The 26,220-nt window shown below is 41.0% G+C and overlaps 2 protein-coding genes across 4 annotated transcripts in view; both read right to left on the bottom strand.

Annotated features, from left to right (window-relative positions):
• col22a1 (collagen, type XXII, alpha 1) overlaps nucleotides 1–20,476 on the bottom strand; it is a 45,003-nt gene extending 24,527 nt beyond the window's left edge. The window contains exons 1-15 of one of the 3 annotated variants that reach the window (XM_058618905.1): nucleotides 20,143–20,476; nucleotides 18,055–18,204; nucleotides 17,403–17,969; nucleotides 12,573–12,653; nucleotides 7,399–7,510; nucleotides 6,963–7,086; nucleotides 6,454–6,729; nucleotides 6,287–6,367; nucleotides 5,770–5,886; nucleotides 5,601–5,645; nucleotides 5,414–5,476; nucleotides 5,190–5,228; nucleotides 3,648–3,701; nucleotides 3,494–3,547; nucleotides 3,338–3,391 (exon numbers count right to left, since the gene is read on the bottom strand). In XM_058618905.1, the coding sequence (XP_058474888.1) occupies nucleotides 3,338–3,391; nucleotides 3,494–3,547; nucleotides 3,648–3,701; nucleotides 5,190–5,228; nucleotides 5,414–5,476; nucleotides 5,601–5,645; nucleotides 5,770–5,886; nucleotides 6,287–6,367; nucleotides 6,454–6,729; nucleotides 6,963–7,086; nucleotides 7,399–7,510; nucleotides 12,573–12,653; nucleotides 17,403–17,969; nucleotides 18,055–18,145 (1,758 nt within the window). In that variant the 5' untranslated portion in view covers nucleotides 18,146–18,204; nucleotides 20,143–20,476. The remainder of the gene's footprint in view (nucleotides 1–3,337; nucleotides 3,392–3,493; nucleotides 3,548–3,647; nucleotides 3,702–5,189; nucleotides 5,229–5,413; nucleotides 5,477–5,600; nucleotides 5,646–5,769; nucleotides 5,887–6,286; nucleotides 6,368–6,453; nucleotides 6,730–6,962; nucleotides 7,087–7,398; nucleotides 7,511–12,572; nucleotides 12,654–17,402; nucleotides 17,970–18,054; nucleotides 18,205–20,142) is intronic. The other 2 variants (XM_058618906.1, XM_058618907.1) reach the window with 2 other exon arrangements.
• Nucleotides 20,477–23,369: 2,893 nt separating this feature from the next.
• LOC131447717 (uncharacterized) lies at nucleotides 23,370–25,576 on the bottom strand. Its single transcript, XM_058619701.1, has 2 exons — nucleotides 25,377–25,576; nucleotides 23,370–24,582 (listed from the first exon to the last, which is right to left on the bottom strand). The coding sequence occupies exons 1-2, from the start codon at nucleotides 25,389–25,391 to the stop codon at nucleotides 23,560–23,562; spliced, it is 1,038 nt and encodes a 345-aa protein (XP_058475684.1). The 5' UTR covers nucleotides 25,392–25,576; the 3' UTR covers nucleotides 23,370–23,559.
• Between the last annotated feature and the right edge of the window lie 644 nt (nucleotides 25,577–26,220).

The raw sequence follows: 26,220 nt of genomic DNA, 5'->3' as shown, positions 1-26,220 counted from the left end.
GACCGGACTCAGACACCAATCTATAAATATTTTTTAGAACCGAGTCCATTTGAAGCTGCAAAGTTAAGGAAAATGAAGCTCTAATTGGTTTCTCTGCGTCTACTTCTTTATGATCGTAACGGCTTCAGAAAGACAGTTCTATTACTGTGTAATTGAAGCCTTTGTGAGAGCTCCACAATCAATATGACTGCGACTGATCAAACTATAATCATGCATCGCAAATAGTAGTTCATTCATTTCTCTATCACAAAAGACAATTTGACATGTAACAATTGCTAAATTACTGGTGTGAATAACAAAATGAATAGTGTCTCAATTCCATTTGGCTCACTGTCACACGGCTACGCTTGAAGCTGCTGTTGCTGTCACTACCTGTGATTTTTGCCTGCCTCTGTCGCTGTGTAAAGGTTATTATTATTATTATTATTATTATTATTATCATTATTATTATTATACTATTTTAAGAATTAGGTCAGGTGTCTTTACCATCTGGATATCACAACACACATTATCACAAGGCATTTTACATACAGTAAAGCTGAGATCTCACAATATTATCGAGACAAAGAGAAACCCAACAATTCACATAATGGAGCAGGCACTTGTGTCAGTGGAGACAGAGAGACAGAGAGACAGAGAGAGAGAGACAGAGAGAGAGAGACAGAGACAGACAGAGAGAGAGAGAGACAGAGAGAGAGAGAGACAGACAGAGAGAGAAAGAGAGAGAGAGAGAGAGAGAGACAGAGACAGACAGAGAGAGAGAGAGAGAATAATCAGACTCAGCAGGGGTGAGATGAGAAAATGGGGGAGAGGGGAAAGAGGGGAAAAATGGAAGGAATAAGAAGAGGTTAATTAATATTATGTAATAGTGTTATTATTATTATTATTATAATTTTCATTATTATTATTTTTATTATTATTAATATTATTATTATTATTATTATTATTATTAATAATAATAATAATAATAATAATAATAATAATAATAATAATAATACTAATAATAATAATAATAATTTAAAACAACATAATAATAATAACAGCTGAATAAAGTAAATTTCTCTACAGAATTAGAATTTCGCTTGCTCAGACTTATGCGTTTGCGCTCCCTGGTTTTTTGTTTCGCGATTCTGTCAATGGGCGGGCCTTAGGATGCTGCCTGCTGATTGGCAAGCGAGTTTTGGAGCGACAGCTCAACGGACCGTAAGTAGACATTAGTACTGTTTTTGCATGACTGACACCTTCTAGTCTTCTAGTCTTGATGCCAACTCAAAACACACACACATTCATGAAACATCTATATGCAAAGGCAATTTTCTATTATTCTTGTATTCACATGGGCCACACGGTGGTGTAGTGGTTAGCACTCTCGCCTTGCAGCGAGAAGACCCGGGTTCGAGCCCCGGTTGGAACAAGGGCCTTTCTGCATGGAGTTTGCATGTTCTCCCCTTGTGTGCGTGGGTTCTCTCCGGGTTCTCCGGCTTCCTCCCACAGTCCAAAAACATGCAATGTGGGGATTAGGTAAATTGAACACTCTAAATTGACCATAGGAGTGAGTGTGAGAGTGAATGGTTGTTTGTCTGTCTCTGTATGTGGCCCTGCGATGGACTGGCGAACTGTCCAGGGTGTACCCCGCCTATCGCCCGATGTAGCTGAGATTGGCACAGCACCCTCGCGACCCTCTGGTAGAGGATAAAGCGGTAGATGATGACTGATGACTTGTATTCACATACTACAGGCACAGCTGCCAGGAGGAATTAAAGTCATATTCACACCTAACAGTCCGCTAGACTCGGTACGATTGGGGACTCGGTTCAATTGGGGGATGCAACATTCAGTCGGTCCGAGTTTGCTTTCACACTTCAGTGAAACGACCCAAACCTTTTAATAGCGTATTCCCCTCCTGCATCAAGAATTACTGATGGAGAAGATGATGAAAAAATGAAGAAGAAAACTTGCTCATCTGTTGGTTAATGCAGGACGACGTCTGTTTCCTCCACATCAGTGCAAAACATGGAGCTGCATCAAAACCTATCGGTCTTGGGTTGTTTATTTGTTTTATGTGAACATACGACACATGTACGCTGCAACAAAGGGCTCACACATTTCTCCCAGCTATTGTTCTACATGCGCGTGTGTTCTGGTTGTGTTTACCCACAATGCCCTGCATTGTAGTCCGCTTCCTGCATTTGGCTCACTTGAAGTGAAACGAGACCTATATTTTTGGCGGACCAGAGTTTGCTTCTTTGGTGTGGATCAGAGTTCAATTATGCATTCACACCTCCCCAAACGAACCGGACTTTCCGAGCAAACGAACTAGGATTCAAATTAGAAGGACTGGTGTGAATCCCACTTTAAAAGTTCAATGTCTTGCCCAAGGACACTTCGGCACACAGACGAGAGGAGCAAGGGATTGAACAAAGGACCTTCTGTGTAGAAGACAACCAGAGCCCACACAGTGGATTTGTCATAAAATAGGAATCTCTACAACAGCAGCCTTTTCCTTTAAAATATAAAACATATATATACATATACGTACACACACATATATGTATATATATATATATTTATACACACACACATATATATATACACATATACATATATACACATATATATATACATACATACATATATATGTATATATATATGTATATACACATATATACACATATACATATACATACATATATATATATATATATATATATATATATATATACATACATACATACATTAAAAAAATGTTTATCTGGTACTTACCAATTAACAACATTTTGTAAAAGCCTGCAATTTCATTTTATGCTTATTCAAAACCAGGCAACATTACATTCTACATAAAAAAGGAACACACCTAGAATTTGTATTCTCTGCAATGAGATGGGTATTTTTCTGATTTAGTATTCCCTGTGTTATATCCAAAGCGGGCAATCAATCGCTCCAATCCTTGGTTGGACAGTCTGTCACAGTCCACTGGCCAAACCCCAGATATAGCCACAGCCAACTCTTCTGCCTCATTCCTCTCCTGGCTCTCTCACCAGCTGCTGCCTCATCCAAGGGAAAGTCAACCAAACTACCAACCGGCCAACACACCCGCCCCCCCCACCGTTTTCTGACCAAATCAATAACAGACTGAGAGGTAATTGTCCAAAAAAAGTGCCGATATGCCCACTTAACAAAACAATTGTGTAGCAGTACCAGAATTAAATTCTTTTTTTGGTTTTTTCCCCAACATCAAAATTATTTTTAAAACCTTTAAAAAGGAGCCAAATGCATGTGCACAGATGCATGTGGTATGTGAATGAATCAAAAATAGGGAAAAACCACATGCACGCACCTTTTGTCCAGCTTGACCCGGCAGCCCTGTATCACCAGGCAGTCCCGCTTCACCCTATTTACAAAATAAACATGCAGATGAAAACACACTTATTTGGACATTTCCAAAGACGAAAAGCTTCAGACGGCGTAATATATGAAAAAGTGCATTTCTTACGTCCTCTCCTTTGTCTCCAGGTAAGCCATCAATTCCAGGCACGCCACCGAGTCCCTGTCAAGTCAGAGAAACACATAATTAGTATAGATTTATGAGTATCTTAACATCCATAGAATGAAAATCCGCCACACGTCCAGGTCAACGAATGTCACACCTTCTCTCCTTTTTGTCCAGGAGGACCTGTCAACCCTATTCTGCCTGAATCACCCTGTAAACAAAAGGCACATTATTTACTTTGACTGTTAAGTATTCACACATGCATAATGGCTGGTGACAGACAGGCAACCTGGTGAGACAACAGAACGTGGTTTAGTACACGGAGGATTAATGTAGAAGAAAGTCCAACTGTTAGAGGTGAATTAATGCATGTGATTCAACAAACACGGAACGATATTTGCACAAAAGACACAAACACAAACAATTTAACACAAAGAGGTTAAGTCAAAACAGCACACAAACATACACGCAGAAAACTGTTGAGTAAAGGCTTGGGAGCCAGTCAAGAGCTTGACCACGACCCACGATTGTCTGGTCATGCATCCAACCTAAATCTCAAGGAACAATGGCTTCTCCATTGTGTTCACCGGTCTGAACTGTTGGTTTGTTCGCTGATGTCATATTCTGTGCCAAGGAATCCCTTGGAATCCAAAAGCTCGACCGAGTGAAAAGTAACGGTTGTTAAATTACACAGTGCCACGCGGACTTGCCCACCGCAAGACTTCCCTCTGCTTCATAAACCACTTTACAAGTCACAGAAGGTTGCCCTTTAATTATTTTTGGGAGCTTATATCATTTTAATGCACGTCATTCCTTCTATCACAGAGATTAGGAGGCGATAGTGCAGCTCTGCTGTGCCCCATAACAACAACAAAAACAAAACATACACCTCTATAACAACACGGCAACACATGCCTGGATTTGGTGTTGTAAAGAAGCGATCGGAAGCAATCAAAAAGGGAATGAATTTACTTTTCACACCATTTCAACTCAATAAATGACAGCCATTTTAACAACAGTGGTAGGTTTATGTCACGTTTTGGCATCTGTTTTAGAAAACTTTGCAGCTAATTGCAGTATTCTCTGTGAGAAAGTGGTGGCAGATGTTCATGCATAAAAGAGAAAATGGGAAAACAACAGGGTTGCATTGAATTAAAGTGGGATTTCAAAAGTAAGAGCCGCAAAATTAAAGTAACTGTATCGTGGAATTAATTACGTGGAGTAAGGTTTTACGATGTGTTTGTTTGAGTGATCGTACTCCTAGGATCTAAGACTTTTCCCCGTTTCCCTGAGCCCTTGTGACAATTTTAGTTGCCCCTCTCAGATTTTGTCTCAAGGAATAAATGACACTGTGACGCCCAGCTGGCACTGCCGGGCAGCACAGACACTATGATTTGAGAACAGACTGGGTGGGCGTCTGCGTAGGCCTCTGCCCTCTGTGCTACACATCCTCTGTGGTGACCTGACCTGTAATTCTCACAAGAACAGCTGGATGAGCACTTTTCTAGCCACTCCCTGACAGAAAAGAGACAAAAACTGTGTAACTAGATCCATTTAGAGAGAGAGAAGGAAAGAAAGTTATTAGTGACTGAAGGAAATTATAACGCTTTGTCCATACATGCGCACATCATGCATATAAAATATGCACAAATACAAACATGTATTCAAGTTAATGATGCTGATGCATAGTTTTACTTACCTTCTCACCTCTGTCACCTTTGACAGAAATGACTCTGCCCTGCAAATAATTCATCAATAAAGATCAATTATTATCGAGGCGGCAAGAAAAGCAGAAAAGCTGGAAGGCATGCGATCTGATCTGATCATGTGTCTATCTGAAAATATAGATTTAAATAATACAATGAAACTCTATTAGCGTAACTATTATCTCTCATGTAAATATGCACTGTTGAGGTTTCATACAGTTTCTCCTTTTTCTCCTTTGATGCCCGACGGTCCTATGGCGCCGACAGAGCCAGTGTCACCCTGTAAAATGTAGGCACGTTGACACAATAGAAACAAGCGAATGAACAACTCTGGAGCACTTTTGAAACTGCAATCTTTTTGTCACACACACACAAACGAGTGCTTAAGTGCAGCGGTAGATGACCTTTTCACCCATGGGACCTGCAACGCCAGGTGCACCGATGTCTCCCTGTGAAAAATGGAAACACAAACGTCTGTCGAGAAAAAGCCGCTGAAGAAAGGATTTCCTCTCGTCTATGGAGGACAGGGGCGTACAAAGGGGGTAAAGTTTGGGAAATGAGTTGGCTGTATACCTTCCCTCCCGCAGGGCAGGAGCAGTTGACTTGAGGGCCTCTTTGTTGTTCCACAACAGTCGGTGTTGGGGTGGGGATCTCGACGGGGGGAGCCTCTGTCACCACTTTCTTAGGGCACTGAAAATGTAAATTCATTCAGTCAGTCCAGTGCTTAAAAAGCACCGTGTACTGGTGTCATGTTAGCTGCAGTACCTGAACATCTGTGTGTTTGCAAACTCAAAATGAGTGTTTTCAATTCAATTATAGACGAGAGCTGGATAACAACAGTTTACTTTGTGAAAGCAGCCTGCAATTAAACAAGAAATTTACTAACATGACCACAACTTTCACTTTGAACCAATCCATTATTTTATCTTTGTCTCTTTTGTCATCTACATAATGACTATACATTAAGCGACTATATTTGTAGACAAACAAAACTCTTAAATGTATTTCCATGCTGGAGCCAGGAGATTTGTGGCACTGCAGCGTTTTATATTCACAAAGACGGCACACAGAGCAGGTCTATAACACTCACAGGTCCATGGGGTAGATCACAGCAGGTTTCCAGCTCTGCGTGCTTGGAATCGCAGTAAATCATCATCCTTTGGAGGTCAAACTGCACGGGCGCAGAGAAACGACGAAATGAACAACAACTTACTGTAACTGTCCATGAAAAGTACAAAACACACGCTGAATACTCACATCAATCGGCACGCTGTCATAAAGCCGCTTTCCGATCACCGTCTTCCCCTGGATGTCAATGTCCTCCCTATCTTCGATGGGCAGGGTCTGGATGAGCTTGCAGTCCAGGTACAGAGACACAGACTTGGCCTCCACACTGAGAGCAATCTTGTGCCAGTTGCGATCAAACAGGTTGTCGACTTCGGGGTTTTTGAACACGGCTCTGACGGCGTCCTTTGTCAGGCCGACAGCGTTGTACTCCACCGCCTTGTTCTCGCCGTCCAGACGGATGGACACCTGTCAGGTCAGCAGCGGGACAACGTCAACATGAGGAGTTAGAATATACAGATCATAGAGAATGATGTGGGATTTAATCCTGGTTTTCCTTTGGTGCCACACAAAGAAAGTGCTTACGTATTTTTTATTTGGGGTAGAGAAAGTTTCCAAAAATAGTTAGTGCAACTTAAAATAGCACTCACTATTTGTGTTACACTTTACATTCATGACTATTTACAGTTGGGTGGACCTACCTGTGGGATTCCATATTTGTCAAAAACCTGCCAGAGGTACCAGTCTTCACGCCGTGAGGTTTTCCTGAATTTGAACGTTGTCACAAAGGCATATTCATCTGGCAGCCCCTGAGGAAACACATCCCTTGGAAATGAAAGCACAACGTTATTGCTCTGACCTTGATCCAAATCTGGAATTGACATATTTTTTGCATGCAACATATGATAAATAGCAGTTTGAGTAACACTGCACAAGTTTTGGTCATTTGGTACATTAGAAATGTCTAGGAATTTGGCATAACTGGCATAAACCATCAACTAGGATGGGAAAAATAACTAATGAGATGTTTAGATGTGAAGGTGCAAATCCTATACTGTTATCCCACAAGCATTTACGTGACGTTTTTCATAAAGAAGTACACACAGTACACAGTATTATACCTGGAAGGTCACTTACTCTGTTTGCTGTACAATGGGCATGGTGCCGAGGCGGACATAAGAACTTTGGCCCTCGTCGACTCTGGTTCCCAGAATATCTCTCACATTGAAGTACTCCATCAGGTCAAACCCTGCAGCAGCGGCACAGTAAAAACACCTTGTTGGACTTGATTCAAGTCTCACACATTACACACAACACAAGCAGTAAATAAACACACCAGGCGTGGGATTGACTTATGATTCCCTCAGATTTCTTGGGGAAATAATGCTCAGGTTTCATTGAGTCAGTCCCACCACACCCTGCAGCCAATGTGTTTGTGGCTCTTTGGGGAGAAATTTAACTCACAATGTGACTGAAATACTGTAATAAAAAGAGCCATTCTTGGCACGGAAACATTTGTTAGATGAGAGGAAAAGGCTGGTTGCCATCACTGGTCAGGTCCTCGTCTCCGTCTCAGAGTGTGTGCACGTGTGTGTGTACAGTGCCGTGCAGTGTGCCATTTGAAGTGGCGTAACCACAAACCATATTTAGGTGGTTGAGAAAGGACACTCCCTTGTACAACAAACAAGCGCCGTCGCTATGGCAATGCCAGCCTGCTGACAGCACTAATGCTGCCAGTTTGTCCAGCAGATTGCACTGAAAGCCAGTGGTTATGTTGTGTGGATTGGGCTCTTCTTAAAGCCCACTATGTCATTAGTGAGTCAACAGGATGAGGACAGCATCAGCATATTCCTGAAAGGCCTGAGTAATGCAACAAATCTATGAAATATAAGGTTTCCAGTGAGAGCATTATCACAATTGCATCTTTAATCTTCAGAACAGGAAAGCGGAGCATTACGGTGGTAATGTGAGAGTCTGGTTAAAGCTTAGCGAATAGCCTGGAAACAGGTGGAGAGACACACAGGCTTTACCCCGTGCTTCCAGCAACAGGGGAAAGAATAGCATAAAAAAACAAGCTCTGGCGTAACACCTGACTATCTGAGGGGATCAGCAGCTACTTCCTCTTTTTATGATGGGATTCTTTATTTGGATGAATGTGTTTATTCACTCCTGCCAGTTACTTACACCACTCAGTAGATGGCGCTGTCTCTGCTGTGACTTAAATGTAAAAACAATCAAGTTTGTCTTGGGTCTTTGTTTGTCTTTGTTGCTTGTTTGACGTCACAATCTTTTTGATACCAGCTTAGATGTGTGTTACTGGTAATAACAAGAATAACAATCATTTGTAGAGAGCCTGTTTCTGTACAGTCTTGGATATTTTTGCGAGGAGAGTTCCAGCAGCATGTGTGGAGGCAGCTATAGAAATGCTATGTTGCCCAAGGTTCAGAGCTACATCCTGTGCTGTTGATACTTTCACCTTTAGCCATCCTTACATGCATGACTTATAAACCCATAGGTTTGGTTTACTTCAAAGATTAAATCCAATTTAATTTGTATAACACCAAATTTTCAATCTGGCCCATAGTGCAATAAAAGTGAAGCTACATGATCTTTATCCATGTTATTCCATGTTAGCAGAACAGCTTAAACAGCACTGGTATTGGACTAAATCATAGAGGACATAGTCTCAGTGAGGATGAGTTGCTTGTACGACAGCTTTGTGGCTCTAGTCTCTAATGACAGATGTCCTGTCAAGTGTTTTCCTGTGAAACCAAAGGACGCACAAATACACGCAAATGTCAATTTCGAAAGGAGGCTTTTTTTTCAGCAGTTATTTGTGATCACATTTTAGCAGGCGATAAAAGTCAAGTGACTTATTTGATGCGTCACCTCCATGTTGTGACATTTTCGCTGTCGATCGGTCTGGCTAAAGGCTCGCTCGAGGAAGCCACGCAGCTGTGACTTCTGCTGGCCTTGGATCGCTCCGTCACTCGGCTTGTATTGTGCACATTTGCTCGCCGCGTCGTTTCTGTGGCTGTACGGGGGCCATGTGAGCTCAGAGCTGTAATTTGGACTGGCAGTGGATAGTGTATAATCAACCCAAAAAGTTATTTTGGACAGCCAAATGCGACCAATGGGGTGATCTGCGGGAAGAGCCAGATGAGTTCACTGACTGGGAACGGCAAAACGCGTACACACAGCATTCTTTTTAATCAGAGCAGATGGCAGCATTTGTGCAGCAGATAGTGAGCACAGAGCCACAGAGACACTGTGCTGCCTCCTGTGTGCGCTCAGTACCTCGAGGGGTCTGACGAGACAGCCCATGATAAATACAAGCCTGGCTCAAACCACAGGTCTCTTGGCTGTCGAATCATAATCAGCCGCAAATAGTCGTGACATTTCTCACAGAGCACAGAGCTCATAGAGCATTTGTGGTGTAATTATAAGTGGGAGCCTACAGGAGCTGCCGCTGTAGTGATGATAAATACTGTTTATACAGAGCATCTCTGCATGCAGAGAAAATCTCTGTGTGCTTAGCCACAGGCTGAAAAAAGAAAAGCATCTTTTACTCAAGCAACTTTGACAATGTACTGGATTTCTTGAAGCTTGGCTACAGTTATATGAGGCAGACTTATTGCAGTCTGGAAAACCCCGAACATCTTTGTCATGTCAGATGAGCTTCAGACCTCAGACCGCTGTTTGATAACATGTTGCCCCAGTGCAGGTTTGGGCTCTTTGAAATGATCTGAATATGACATATATAGTAGCTGTCTCTGCTATGGGTAGAGAAAAAAAATCAAAAAAGATCCTTTTATTTCAGATTATTGTGCTGACGTGTAAAGGAAAAAGAAACTGAATTCTTTCATTTCTAAATGAGGAGGCTTACAATACCTAAATAGTCCAAATAATTATAGTAATACGTCGCTTTAGGGGACACCATTACATGAAAATGTGTAGGAAATATAAATCAGTGCAGTGTACAGTATATTGATGGTGTGCTCCACAGTAACCTGGATGTTGGTTACAAGGAAACGGTTTTTCATATAATTCCACAGTCCTGATGGTGTAATAAAACTCAAAGAGAATGTGTTTTCTCCTGTTAGATGTGCTTGTCTAACTACACATCTTATTAAGCGATGCTTTAAAAAACTCTGTGATTTATCTTAGGTTTGATCAGATTCTTTTACTGAGCAACTGTCTGTGGCGAGGATGTGCTAATGTGTCTCGACAGTGGCAATTGATGCTGTCGTCTGTCATTAGAAGTACAATCCTCAACTCTCCACTGCCACAGCTGATAAACTGATACCGTCATATTAAATGACAAACAGATTCTTTAATCAAACAGTCTACCACTACTGCTACTTTGGGTGAAGTAGTAAAAAGATTTAACTACTGAGTACAGTGTTCTTTTGCATAATCTTTATTTAACTAGCATTTTGAAGTATATTCCCAAATGCTAAAGTTACAAGTGCCACTTCTACCAATAAGACTCTGCTTTATGTTCATCTATAGCCAATAAAAGTGCCCCTTATTGACTGTTCTACTACTCGTCTCATTTAGTGGCCTTGGGGATGAGACTCAATAATCTACCATTTTCCTTGCAATAGTGACCAATAAAGATTTGAATAATTAATTAGAATTTAGTTTTTAAATGGACTGGATTTTGAATGAATAGGCAGCTGGGGTCTTTGGTTGTGTCTGCAAAGCTTTCCACTGCTGTGGTTTCTTGTTGCAGTTCAAAGACAGGCATATTAGATGAACGTGAAACTCTAAATTGCCCACAAAGTGTGTTTGTTTGTCCATGAGTTAGCTCTTTGCAGACTGACAAACTGTCAAGGATGCATCCTACCCCAAAGCTGCAGTGCACCGACTGGTGTGATGGATTTCATGCCCACAAATGCCAGCTGCACTTTATCCTGCTCTTAAGAGGTAATGGTGGAGTTTTGACTTCTATCTTTGCAGCCAATCGTGTTTTAAAAGCTTTCTTGAAAAACACAGAGTGCTTCGACTTGGTTTTTTTGCAGACCAAAATAATGAAAGAAATATATATAAATCGTAAAAGGGTCTGTTAGTATCGTCATGGCAAATCTTGCCCTGAAACAACATTGTGAGATGTCACTGGTCACTGAGCAAGTCAAAACGTGTGAACATTTTTAAAAACACAACTCTGACATCTCTTTTTCCATAAAGTTCAGCAAATCATGAGTCTAAACAGTCATGTCTCTGTGCATCTGTTTTTTCTCTTGGTATGATGGATGTGGGTGGAAGGCAGACAGGAACTCAAGATCCCCAGAAGACAAACTTATAACAACATCCGACATTTTGGTTAAACGCTATTCAAGACTCCTGCCGAGGGCCGGCTCGAACAAAAACTCAGAAATAACAGCTGCATTTACAGAGTCACATTAGTACGTCTGCAAGTTTGACCTCCTTAAAAAAACTGCTTGACATTTTGAGGATTACACGTGGACTTGCTTGTGTTTTTGCTTGGAGAGACAGTCGATACAATCGTTTCAGCACACTACAGCCAAAATAAAGCTAAAATCGGGAGTCGTAACATGCATATGTGTAACACAGGTACACAGGACACACCCTGGAGGTACAAAGTATTTTTTTATGGTCCACTGGCCCACCAATGTGGATGCCCACAGGGCCTTAACCTGCTATTCCCAATGTCCAGCTCAAGACTGGGTATACAATTAAGAATCTCACCCAGAACTTATTCTATTCTTTATTTGCCTACCTGGTCATCGAGGCGTTAAGGCTCTGTTTTTATATTATATTTTTAAGTGACTACACAGAAATCTTTGAGCTTTTTAAACTATGCTATATAGACTATATTTCTATATTTTTAATGATATTAAGACTGAACAAAAAATACATTAGTGAGCTTTAGATTTGCTGGACAAAGTTATATACTACACATAACTTGTAGCTTAAAAACATTAGAGTAGTACTAATATTAAGTCTTGGCAAAGAACAAAAACATTTTCCATAATGTTTGAAGTTTGGATTTCACTAAATCACACCTACTCTATATTTGAGATAGTTTTCATTTTGTAGCTACATATTGACTCTTGTTATGCTGGCAAAAAGACACCAAATAAAAGCAGCACATTCCAAGTCAACACTGAAAGCAATTCTGCTTCTTATTAGACAGAAATAGAGGAAATAGTGAGTGAAATGTAAAATCTAAATGAAAAGAAAATAATAATAAAGGTACACGTGGAAATGTAGGACATGCTTTGAAAAGTAAAGGGCTGACTTTGTGTTTGTCAAATGTTGCCAATGCGGCATGTTGTTGCACATACCTGGAACCTCTTCAAGACCATAACTGCTGCTGTTGGGCTTAAAGCGATCAGGCTGAACCTTCATGTTTGGACACAGGACATCTGAGGAGAAAGTACAGTTGTTCAGTTAGGTACGCCAAGGAAAAATACAATTAGGGAAGAAAAGGTAGCATTTTCCACCCTGGGAATATAATCACTTCTTATTGATTCATTAGATAATAATAATTAATAAAGTATTCTGATTAATGCAGTCATTCCAAAACTTTATGAGGGAGTAGGATTGTTTCTTAGAAACAATGATGTCAATGAAACACCAGACTCCAGACTGACATGGGATCTGAGGAGCACCGGTCCAGGTCCAGGTCCAGGTCCAGACAGACTGCCCACCCTCCATCTCTCCTGAGTGATGTCTAGGATGTGAAGTGTGTGGGTGAGTGAGACACAGACGTGGCTGTGCTTGTGCAGAGTGGGTTACATCCACAGGCCCAAAGAAGCATAACAGTTTTATATTGAGTGGTGGTGGTGGTGGTGGTGACAGTGAGGAAGGCTACTACACCTTCAGGTTACGTTTTGGTTGGCAGGAGGGATGCGTTCTATTTGTGTCAAGATGCCAATGTTACTACTGAAGAAAGCAAAAACAACTGCTGTTGAGTTTCACAGTTGTAAACATTGGCTTAGAGATGTCGCTGACATTCATTCAACCTTGGAGGTGGTGGATTTTGTATATGCTTCTCAACACAAATGTTCCAGAAACAGATTTATTCCCCCACATAATGCCATACACAGGTGATCTTCCTCCTCTGGAAACTGCTCAAAGGAGGGTTTATATTTGTCACTGATTCTGGGAAGACTATATTTTTTTAAATGCTCTGAGGCTGGAGATACTTTTTTTAATCCACCCTTAGATTTACAGTGCTTAACAAATGTATTAGACCACCGGTCCTAAAACAAGAAAGTATACAAATCTTAAAACTGAAAATGTTATTGCTATTTATTTTAGCAAATAAACTGAATTCACCTTTTCATGCCCACATTTGAGCCGGCTCACTGGACTTCTTCTCTGAGAAGTCAGACATTAATCAAGGAATGCAAGGAAATAGCTATAATTTGACATGACAATAATCCATAAAATTCATGGATATTAGAGCTGCAACTAACAATTATTTTCTCGATTAATCGATGAATCGTTTGGTCCATAAAATATCAGAAAATCGGTGTTTCGTCAAACCTGGAAATGATGATGTTCTCAAATGTCTTGTTTTGTCCACAAACCAAAATGATTGACTTTTAATGATTAATTTGTAATCCAGAGCAAAGAAATGAAGAAAATATTCACATTTAAGAAGCTTAAACAATCAGAAATCTTGTTTTAATCATGAAAAAAGCTTCAAACCGATTAATCGATGATCAAAATAGTTGTCAATTAATTTAGTAATCGATTAATAATCGATTCATCGATTAATCGTTTCAGCTCTAATGGATATCTTGTATTTTAGCATAAGAAATATAATTTTGGTTAAATAGCTTCTACATACTGATGTGTTAACCATTACAGAAACTTAAAAAAGTACCTATGTTCAATATTAAGCGACAAAACATGACGCTAACATGCTAAAATGTGATAATAATCATGCTAACATGTTGCACCACTGTGAACATGTTAGTATGCTAGCTTCCAAAACGGTACACCATAACCCAGTTAAGCCACTTATAAACCAACAAACAAACAAACAAACAAACCCTTAACCCAAAATAGGCTCAGGTTAACTCACCACATCGTTGAACGTCTATTTGGGGCATTTTTATTTTATATGTTTTATGTTCTGTCTGCTGCCTCCAAGAACTTTAGTTTCTGGTAGTGAAGTCCTGACATTGCTAACGTCCACATAATAACAGCGCAGCGGCTAATAAGCGCTGAAGCTGCTATTGTGATATTAAATCCATGCTTTTCATTTAGTCTGGTTTAAAAACATAAAATGTTTTACTTATACTACGGGATCTTTACTTCTCTGCAACCTCTGCTGGTAAAATGGTTCATTCCGGGTGTGTGACATCATGACACATGGCTATGTGATTTTTAGAGAGTGTATGGTGTATTTATTCAAGTATGAAAACAATATATCCTGCATGGACCTTTGATACATCTTATTGTTGTAATAATGTATTACTTTACTCACTTATTTTTGTTCTCTTACTGTTTCTTGTGCTGTAGATTTGCACAAAAGAAATCCCAGTTATAACAAGACGCACTGCAGTGGACTCATCATCAAAGTTTGAAAACCACTGTGATCTGCAGGAATGTGTCCTTGTGAATTACACCCTCCTCAGTCATCTTACTTGGCATGAGACAAACCATGCAACAACAGCTAATCAATATGCCGCTGTCACTTTTAATCAATCTGTTCAGAGGAGCCTCTCATTAAACCTAATATTTGCTCCACAATTTGTCCTGACAGTCGGTCTTAAATATTATCAGAAGCCAAAAATACCACAGTGAGACACTCCTACTTCCCTTCTGGAAGAAGCATCTGCCACACATTCACTATTAAACCATATCATTTTCTTAAATAAATCAATGTCGTGAAATGACCGTGTCAAAGAGTCTTTTAAACTCTGTGGCATCTATGATGGGGACAGCTCTGTGGACCTGGTTTATCTATCTATCTACCTATCTACCTATCTATCTATCTATCTACCTATCTATCTATCTATCTATCTATCTATCTATCTATCTATCTATCTATCTATCTATCTACAGTTTGTACATTTCTTTTATAATTCTACAAGTTGTGTTTTCCCAGTGTTTATTCCAGTTGTCCTTGTTTGTGTCTGACTTGTTTGGTTTGCAGTAAGATCTCTTTAGTCTTTTTATAAGTGATGCTGGGCGAACTTAGTAGGGATGCATGGTTTAAATTGTTTATAAAGCCCAGCCCCTTCACCAGAAATTACTATTCTGTAAATGAATGCGAGTGCGTCACTCTTTTTTTTTTTTTTTTTAGAAGATGCTGTTGTTGCACGGCTCTCAGACTTAGCATGCTAGATTGCTGAGCTACTCCCCACATTTGTGGCTCTGAAACTATAATTTAGGCATCCGGCTCCGAGTTAAAATGGAAGCAGTGTAAAACCTTCATTTGGGAATGAACGGCTCACACAGGTTCATGGTAGCAGCAGAAGTTTCCAGCATGACATCTGTAGCATGTATTAAATTCTTACTATCGTCCATATTAACTGATAAGATTGTGTTTCTGGTTTTTATTTTCTGTTTTGAATGCACTGCACAACTTTGATAATAAAGTTCTCTATTACTGGGTTCATACAAGGTCACGTATGTGACCTTTGGCTCTTCCATATATATTTTTGTAAAACTGTGGTTTTCCTTCGCCACCAAACAAAAATTCTTTGTCGACATGAAAACACAAACACAGTTGTCAAACGCAAAGCAACAAGTGGCAACAAAGCCCTAATTGCACTGCCAGTGTGGGCAAACATGAGTGTGAAAAAAAGATTTTTAGTAGTTCCAGTCGACACCAGTCATGTTACAAGCCAAGAGCTCCCTGTCGACATGACAACGCCGAAAATAGTATTTTTGGAAAATCTAAAAGCTCAATTCTTTGTGACCCAAAACGATGAAAGGCTCTAAGGCACTCGGGAAAAAAAATCTGGGCCTTAATTGATGTTATTCTAAAGGAAGCCCACACGCATGTTAACAAATCAGTGCAGTGTGTAGTGAATGGAGTTCTTTTTTTAAAACTATAGATTAAAAGGTGAAAACATTGCACATGGCAGTGCTGAACCCACTTGAAACATTAGATGTATAATTTTCTGGGTGAAAATAACTCACTTGCCCGGCGAGCCAGTTGTGCTGACCACTGATATACTTAGAGAGTCCCTCGTGGTGATTTTAGAGATTAAAGAATGAAAATACTGGACCTCTCTTTCAGTGTAAATTTAACCTCTGGTTTTTCTTTCAAACTCCCTTGATCAGCATGTTTCATAATATATAACCTGCATTATTGGTTGGCACTTTTAAAATCTGTGGAGTCAAAGAGCAAGGTCGAAGGTCAGCGGGTTTAAACTCTGCAAGATGATATGCTGTTAGAAGAATAAAGGTGTTTCAGAGTATGAATCACCACTTTCTGCAGAGGAAACGTTTACTTTTGAGATGTCTTGGCATTTAAAATCCAGACTGGAGGGAGAGCTGAGAGTTCGTCAAAGCTCTTATCATGTGAGACTATGCAATCATGTCATTTCCGTTTTTGTATTTGCTGTTTGCGGCTAAATGTTATGGCATCCTTTTCTTTCCTGTCTGGCTAATTTTAGGTAGGAATTTGAAGCACTGGACTGCAAAGCATCCATCTTCTCTGTGAAAATGCTCGCACGCAGATACTTCAGCTGCTGCACAACATGAAGCTGCTCCTTTATACTTTTTTTAAGCCTATTTGAGAAACTCTCTCAGCACATTATGAGAGAAACCATGTCGGTTTTAACGTTAGACAGGCTTTCCAGTGCTAAACACCTCTGCAGATGAGTAACTGTGAAAAAGCCATCTACACCACAGCAAACCTTCATATACAAGCCAATTTTTTTGCAACACCCCCCTCACATGCTTCATATTTGAATAGAAGCCATGATAGCACAGTGCACAAGTACAGCAGCTCTTTGTGGTTAGGGAGGGGTTTTGTGGCCGAGGTCTTTCCTCCATATAGCGGCTAAAGGTTAAAATAAGTCTAAATTGATTAAGTGCACGTTTAGGATGATTCAGGCACTTCAAAGTGAGGCTTCAAAGTGAGACCATGTGGCATTCAGTGTGAGTGATTGGTGTGTTGGCACTGAGCCTGATGGCTGACTTACTCTCGCACAGCCTCCTCCTCAGCCGGCCCCTGATCTTGTCAATGGCATTAAAGTCTGTCACATGGAAGACGTGGGCGTTTTTTGGCTCAGCTGCGATTTCCTCCAGCTCCTCCTTCAGCGCCTCCCCAATGCCCACAGCAAATATTCTGATGCCAGCTTTGGCAGCTGCCTTAGAGGGCTCCAAAACATAATCCTGGCTTCGCCCATCTGTGAGGAGGATGGCCACCTTCTGAATGCCTCTGGCAGCAGGCCTCGCTCCGTTCTGCTCGGTGAAGATGTTGGTGGTGGTGTAGCTGATCGCATCTCCGGTCATTGTATTCCCCCCCAGGTAGCGGATGTTACGGGCAGCTCTCTTTACATCCTCCAGGGTCCTGTGTCTCCCCAGGTTGAATTCAATGGTGGGTCTGTCGCTGTACCGAACCACAGCCACTCTCGTCTTGTCCACTGCCACATCAAAGGAGTCCACCAGGTTTGCCACCCATTGTCTGATCTTCTCAAAGTTCTCTTTTCCAACACTTGATGATGTATCCAGGATAAAGGCCAAGTCATAGTGGACATTTTTGCACCCTGCAGTTGGTAGATAGACGAGAGTTGAATCACTTGTCACATACAGGCATTTAACAGTGAGGTTTTCCAGTCGTGATGTTCTTACCTGCTCTCTGTGCTTCCACCCTCTCACCAGTCAGAGTCAAGGCCAGGATGACCAAGACCAGGGTGATTCGAAATCCCAGTCGTAGTTCCATTTGGGCCTCGGTCTGCGTCTGTTTTTGTTTAATTTACTACAACCATCAAGCTGTCCAGTCTGTGGAGATGTCAGCAGAAACATCAACAATCCACTCTTACATGTAATCTGACAGACATTTTAGTAAAACTACCGCTAAATTAAAATCATTTAACCTGTGTTTGCTCAACTGGCTCATGCACCTTCTCATTACTGAAACATGAACACAGTTTCCAATCCTCATTCTCTGCCTGGGAACCCAGAACAGATAAAGTGCTTCCTGTAGTGCACTATAATTGGATGGATGGAAAAAAGTTTCATCTTTGCAACTTCACACTGATAAAATTGTACTTTTTATGTATAAAAGAAATTGGCACCAAGGAGAAAGTCTCCACTACTGACCAGTATTTCTAACATCTCCTGTTTGAATCTCTCTCTTTGGGATAGAAGCGGACAGGAAATGTTCTCAACTCTCAGGACGTGATAATTGAAGCCCTGGACTGAAATACACATTATCTCCAAGTAAATCTTCATCCAGACAAAAGTGCACTGGAAAACGTTTGCTGGAACTTTTCTTAACCATATCCACCCACAACTCATTTAAAGAGCATTCAGTCAGTGTGAGATTCTCACAGGTATCACTGGTTTTTCCTTTGGAGCTGTTAGTTGGAGGCACTCTGATGCTTCTTTGTGCCATGGGCGGCACTGACAGGAACCTGTTGAATAAATACAAAACTATTCTTGCATGTACTGCACACCAGTGGCTGTGATGACTGCCATCAGGGCTGATGTGTGACTGACTGTAGCCATAACACGGGTTCATCTCACACTGAGGAGTGTGTCATTGCTGGGGTCATCATGGGAGGTAGAGGAAAGTCTGAGTTATGCATCACTTGGAAAACAATAATATGACTCCCTCACGTCCTGAAAATGTATTCACCATCAGCGAGTGGTGTTTGTTTTCCATAGACAGTGGGATTCTAACCTAATAGAAGAATATCATAATTACATTTTCATCTGATAGATGAACAGGTGACTATCTCATTTAATGTAAACCATCAAATTGTCAATTTATTTTTATTTTTTCTTTTTCTTTATGCTAAGCTATTTCATTATGACATTTAAAGCTGCAGTTCAGTTTGTGTCTTATTGGACATGATTTGATGGACAAATGGGTGCAACTAATCTAATCTAATCTAATCTATAATAACCTAACCTAAACACACAGATACTTACTGACTGACTGACACACTGCATCTACTGTTCTGTTGTTACTCTTACTTGAAGGCCAAAAGCAGCCTGTTGACTGTGGTTTGGTGTGTACAGCTTTAGGATAGAGGGTTCATTATATATTGTAAAGTGCTCTGGTCTCTCGACAGCCCACCAGTTTCCTTATCTGATTCTCCAATGAGCTATTTCTGCTACTTGGTTTCGCTGGAGCTATTAATGAGCAGAATAGGCACGCCAGCTAAATCACTCTAATTACCTCCATTAGTGTTCATGGTAAATCTGAGAGATTCAGCCCAGCAAGACTTCAATAAAAAAGTGAGGGATTTGGATCCATGATCAAGTCAACTATAGTCTATTTTTCTTCCCTTTCATCTATGATGAAGTTGAAATACTCAGTATGTTTGTTAGGTTACAGTATCCAAGGTAAAGCCAACACAAGCTGGTTTGCCTCTCAACATGTGAACCTGAGGCCAGATTCCTTACAATCTGTGGGTCTGTATCATCGGGCCTGTTTCCACTTCCTCTCTCAATGGCAGACCTGGGACTGTAATGTAGATGTCTCTAACAGAAGCAGCATGTTTATCATTTCCAAAATGTAAAAAACAGAACGTGAGAGATGTTTTTTTTTTTTTTTTTAAGTGCAGTCCAGGAAGAGGAGAAAGAAAGAAAGGGTTTGTTCTCTGACTGATCATCTCAGCATATGGACACAATGTCAACCATTTAAAAACTGCAAAACAATCATTTCAAACACTATATTAATGGACAATGATATGACAATTTATTTCTTACCTGCTCTGTCACTTCACCAGTGTTGGGATTCGTCAGTGTCTCTCTCTCTCTCTGCCTCTAGCACTCACGCCCTGAATCAGCACCAGCTCAGCATCATTACCAGGTGACAATAATCCAAAATATCTCCTCTGCAGGGACTGAGGCTGTTGTATAATCCAGGGTGACAATCCAGTGTAGTGTTGTTAAAAAAGTAAGGTTAGGTGAGCTCTCTCAGCAACCTTGTGTATGGTGGACAGAGAGAGAGGGAGGGAACTACGAGTGTGGGGAGTGTTGGGTTTCACTAGGGGACGAGGTGGCTTCTACTGTTCTCAACTGGGCCGTGCTCTCACATAAAACAGGCTGAGAGGCACAGCCAATTATAGACCCGACTTTTTGGATATTTTTGTCCTTTTCTCCCTCTCCCTCCCTCCCTCTCACTCTCCCTCCTTTATGACTGCACCCATCTCAAGTGTATAGCCCTCAAAAAAAAGAAGGCCTGGCTTCTTGGCGACCGCCTCAACTGTTCGGCCTTTGCCACTGTGATAGCCGCAGCGGAGCCGCCCTGGGGCTGGTGGTGGGCCGGGCCGCGTTGGCTTCGACCAGCCACACACTTATAGGAAGAAAGGCTGTATTTAAGTTGGGGGAATGATTACAGAACACTTGTGCTCGCAGCTTTGTGTTGAATGTCTGTCCTCGCACTGACTTGCCATGTGATCCCTGTGATCTATAGTACTCATGTTGAGCTGTTTTGACAAGTTTACAATCAGAGTCAGACCACACATCCTCCATGTTTAAATCATATCAAGTGTTTATCATTCATTCATTTATTTATGTATGTGTGACTCACTCGTTTCTCACTCACACATCTGCAGTTCGACATTTCCCTTCTCCTCATACATGATAAGTTGGATTTCTAACAAGGCATTTTTTTGTTTTTAACTTTCCATCCCGTGTCGTCTGTGAACTGCGTTTGTGTGTCGGGTTTGATTTATCCTTCTCGGATGTGTGTTTCACTGATGTCCTTATCATGTGTGGTCGTGCTCCCTGGCAGCACATGAGGCTCTGTCAGCGTCTGTGTCAGACATCCTGCCTGGCAGATGTTCTGGGTTTCTCCTCTGAAGTCCCGTGCATCACAGCTCTCAGGTGATGCTCCGTCTTCAAAGTGCCATACACTTTTCCCCACATCAGGAAATCCACCCAAATCTGCTGTGGAGCTGGAACACAGCGTCAATATTTCAATGTCGCGGACAACAAACAAGTCAGCCGTTACACACAGGCCTATTTACAGTGTTGCAGCCAAGGAAAGTGAGCACTGACCAGGCTATGTATAGGCTCAGTGTGGAGTGGATGGGAAAGAGGCTGATGATTTGGAGCAGATGCACGTTATGAGCGATGGTGTCAGTCTGAGGAACCGTCTGTCGCCTTATGTGAGAGGGCTAAAGAGGTGAGCAGCGTGCAGGGTGAGCAGGAGGCTGCAGGCGCAGTGTAGTGTTGGAGAAAGCCATCTGTAATCTGACAGACGGCCAGCTTTCAACCTCCCACATCAGAGAAGCTATCGTTTCAAAATATGTCCGCGTTATTAATGTGTGAAGCAAATAGATGGAAGGTGGAATTTTTACCACATTACAGCATCAAACACATTTATATAATTCAGACACATAACAAAAATGAAAAATGTGCTTTAGCATCATCGACAATTGCAAAACTAACTTAGGCAGGCAATGAGGCTAAAGATAGATATAAAACAAAAATACCTTAAGAACACAAGGAGTGAGAAGAGGGAATCAAGCTAAAGCAAAGACACTGAGGAGGCCGGGAGAACTGCACTCAGGTGAAACTCATCACACAATCACGGTGGAGGGAAATCAGAACCAACACGGGAAGTAAAAAATAACTGAATAGAAAATAAAACAGAAAGTCAAGGAGCAAAACTACAAGATAAGACACATGCAAGAACATAACAGGATAATAAAAGTCAGATAATAATAATAATGAAAAAGGTCATTAGTGGCAACAAAGCGACAAACTGTTGCAGGTGAATGAACGTGACTCTACATGTAACCTGGTTAGACACATGTTCAATTCACTTCAACTAATCTTTATTTATCAGGCACCATGCAGTGAGACAACTCCTGTTTCAGAAATAAAAAGACTCATCTTACACCATGCATGTCCTTTTCTTTATTTACCTGTGCATATTTAACCGTCTTAAATTCCCGGCTCATATACATGTGTTTATTTGTGTTTAGATAAAGATAAAGATCTGTTCTGTGTCTGTTTTATACTGAAAATGGTGCCTGCACTTGGGCCTAATGTATTACTTTCACAACATTAGAGAGCTATGAGGATCTGTATGAAGTGTCCACCTTCTGAGTGTGAATGTGGTCTGTTCTCCAGTGTCCGTCCAAGTCAAGGCAAATTTCCTAGAACCTGACTCTGGTCTGGGTCAGGGACTCAAGTGAATGATGATCAAACCAGGCGATTGTAAGGAAACATAGAAATACAATATTTCATGTTGAGTTTTATTACAAATAATTTATAGCATTGTGTCCTTAAGTCCACTCTATTCAAAGCTTTGAGAGTGCAGAGTGTCAGCGGTCCATCAAACAACAAGCACACTGCTTTTCCTCATGTGTTAAATGAGAGAAACAGATTCACCACAGAGGAACAAAAGTTTCTCTTCCTCTTTTATTGCCCAGGTTTTGTTTGAAAAATGTTCAACAGTTTATTGTTTGCTGCTCATTCAGTAAACATCCTCTTATTTACCTCTAATGTGATAATGTGATGCGTCTGCTTCACCTAGATGAATGACTCTGATCTGTGGGAGAGCTTTTGGAAATGCAACTAGCGTCCTGGCACGTAGCTTTTATATGAAATAAAGTCCATTTATTGATTTATTTTCTGTTTTGGGAGCACAAAGGGAAAGTCCATCCGTCCATTAATAATAAATGATATAACATTTAAGTGAAATACTGTGCTGTGCTGCTGTTTTCACCACCACACTCTATATGAACTATTTCATTTTACAGAGGACAACATGGACCAACTCATTCATTATCTGGATTATATTAACACTTAAAGAATTTTAAACAACTACAAAATGTCCCAAATATGTGTTACCACTCTTACTATTTAGAATTATAGTAATGTATATATATATATATATATATATATATATATATATATATATATATATATATGTATATACATATATATATATATATATATACATATCCATAGGCATTTATCATTTTGGGATTTAATTAGCAGCTGGAACATTTTTAACACTTAATTGATTCCACAAAAAAATGCTTAAAACATTTGGGTCCATTGGCTGTAAGTTAGTAATCAGACATAATCATTTATCATAATAAGGTTCACATATTATATTTAACTGCAGAGGATCCTAAAAACCAGCTGCAAAAGAGAAAGATTCAGCTACAGAGGGAGTCCAGTATTTTGCTTTGTCATGAATTTCTTTTTCCTCTTTAATCTCCAGTTTGAAGCACTTGGCCGATCACTGTCAAGTGCATGTTCTCGGTCTCCACCTTCAGCTGACTCCTGATGACTCTTCTGCACACGTCTGTACTCACAGGAGGCTGCAGGAGGCTCGTTGATGCCTTTATCAGCATGCGGGTGCCCTCTCAAAGCCCCCTCCGTCTGCTGCCCTGTGCCTTGGACACCTTGGGCCAGCTTGCCATCATCTGCAGATAATCCCCGTGTTGACATGTTTGAATTGCAGTGATCCTCTTTCAGGCACTGCGCCCTCCTCAGCCTTGGTCGCCTCCTGCCTGTCTCCTGCTGGAGGCTGCTGGGGTTCGGGCGTATCGCCTCTCCGTCATGAGGGGCTCGAGGTTTAAGAAGGGGAGATGAAGGAGGGGCAGGTTTGCTGCACAGAGGCGCAGGAGTACCTTGACACACCACTGTGGGGCCGGAGCGTGTCCGCTGGGGCCTCAGGGATCTGTGTTGCTGCTGGGCTTTGAGGATTGTAGGGGAGGCAGGAGGGCACACAGCAGCCTTCACAGGTCTCTGCCTCACCCAGGACTTCACCGGCCTTGACCGAGGCTCATTTGGAGTCACTTCCTTCTTATGAGAAGCAGTTTTAGCTTCTTGTTGGACACATTGAAGTTTCTGCCTCTGAGCCTCCCTCACCTCCTCGGGCAGCTCCAGAGGGTCGAGCTTCACAGGGCGTCCTCTCACGTGCTGATTCTCAGCCTCTCTTGCTACATCTGGCCTTGGCGACTTGAGCAATGACAAGTGCAACTGTGCCGTGGCCTCCTGGGTCGGGGGCGAGGCCGTAAGCTGACCCACGGCCTCTTTTCCATGTTTCACTGACAGACAGAGGCCAGGTGTTTTTGGAACACGGTCATTTTTAGCTGCCAGTCGCACATTTTGACCGTTCAAATGCAGCGCGGTATTTTTAACCTGGATGGTCGACATTTCTTCTCGCTGAGGAGCCCTCTGTTAAAGAGAAACAAAAAAAACATCAGTGACTCATTTCACTCTCTGTGATGATAATGTTCAATCCCTCCTTAGAACAATAAAGCATTGTGTCACTTTCAATCAAATGAATAATACAGTATGTGCAATAAATGAGTCAAAAGAATTCAAATATGGGATTGGGGTTAGCAATAGCACCTCACAATATTCTTAATTCATGGCTCACAACAGTTAGACATATCAATTCCCTGAAGATACATAAAACTGGTCAATTATAATCCACAAACCCACCAATAATTGCAGCTCTAATTATTTCATATTAAAGACAAAGAAACAAGCAAACAAGCGGCTGGATTGGAGGGTAGTTTGTTAAATACAATACTCGAAAGCTGTTAATGGTGAATTAAAGAGATGCTAAAAGGATAAAAAACAAATTATGAAGCCGTGGGATTTTCCCACTGCCTGCTAGCTCAACCAGTTGTTCTTGTTAATAGTTGAGTCTTAAAAGCATTAACAGAGGATTTATTAAACCATTAGTGAAGCCATTAGTTGTAAACGAGGCTTCAGTGGACGTCGGGAACCAAAGCTGCAGGAGGAAAATACATCTCCACTGTTTATTTGTCACTGGTTTTATGTATATACATATATGTATATGTATAAATACATATACATATATGTATTTATACATATGTGAGTAATAAACCAACAGTGGAGTGCACAAACTGCACTAAACTTTTACTTTTCTTGTTGATGACCAGTGATAAACTAAATGGATGCAGATATTAAACTGTGTAATGAGATATCAGAGTACTCACAGGTTTGGGAAACATCTCTTCCTTTTGTTGCTGTTGCTGTTGCTGTTGTTGCTGTTGCTGTTGTTGTTGTTGCTGTTGTTGTTGCTGTTGTTGTCGTTGCTGTTGTCGAGTTCTTCTTGCAGTGCAGACGCAGAAGCACAGGCAGTGACACTGGAGTTGGACGAGGTTTTAGCAGCTTTAATGTAATTAGGCAGATTAGGGTCACAGTGCAGCACAGTGATCTCTAATGATCTCCAGTGCGTTCACTCACAGCTACACCTTGTTGTTTTACACTCACTCACTCACTTACTCACTCATTCACTCACTCACTCACTGACAGGGATTCAGCATTCATGTGGAATCTGTGGCATCTTCTTGCTTCTGCTTTAGATGAACTAAGAGGTTAGTTACACTCAGTTGTTTTGCTTCTTCTCTCACCACTAGATGGTGCCAGAGTCCATTTCTGTGAGCATTAGCAGTGAAGTTATGAGGCCTCACACTCCTCCTCATCATCATCATCATCATCATCATCATAATTTCTAACACAGATGTCAGAGAGCTGGTGTGAGACAGCATGACATAATCTATCTGGTCTCTAATCCCTCATTTCTGTTTCTGTCTGAACAAAGTGCAAATTTACATTTTATGTTTAGTTAAAACATTAAAAGCAGTTAAACAACTTTCTTTTTTTAATCCACTTTCAGCCTCTTAATCTTTCACATTAGACATTTGGAGTGAAATGACCTTCAGTGAAGTGGCACCAGGATGCTTTACTTTTGATTTAATAGTGAATAATAACGTCAAGTGAAGGAAGGAAACATTTTTTAATGAATTTTCATCCTCATGTGACTCAGTATTAATACGC

Source organism: Solea solea, chromosome 20, assembly GCF_958295425.1.
Source record: "Solea solea chromosome 20, fSolSol10.1, whole genome shotgun sequence".
Classification (NCBI taxonomy): domain Eukaryota; kingdom Metazoa; phylum Chordata; class Actinopteri; order Pleuronectiformes; family Soleidae; genus Solea; species Solea solea.
The sequence above is the reverse complement of the archived record's forward strand: the minus strand, read 5'-3'. Positions and strand labels throughout refer to the sequence as shown.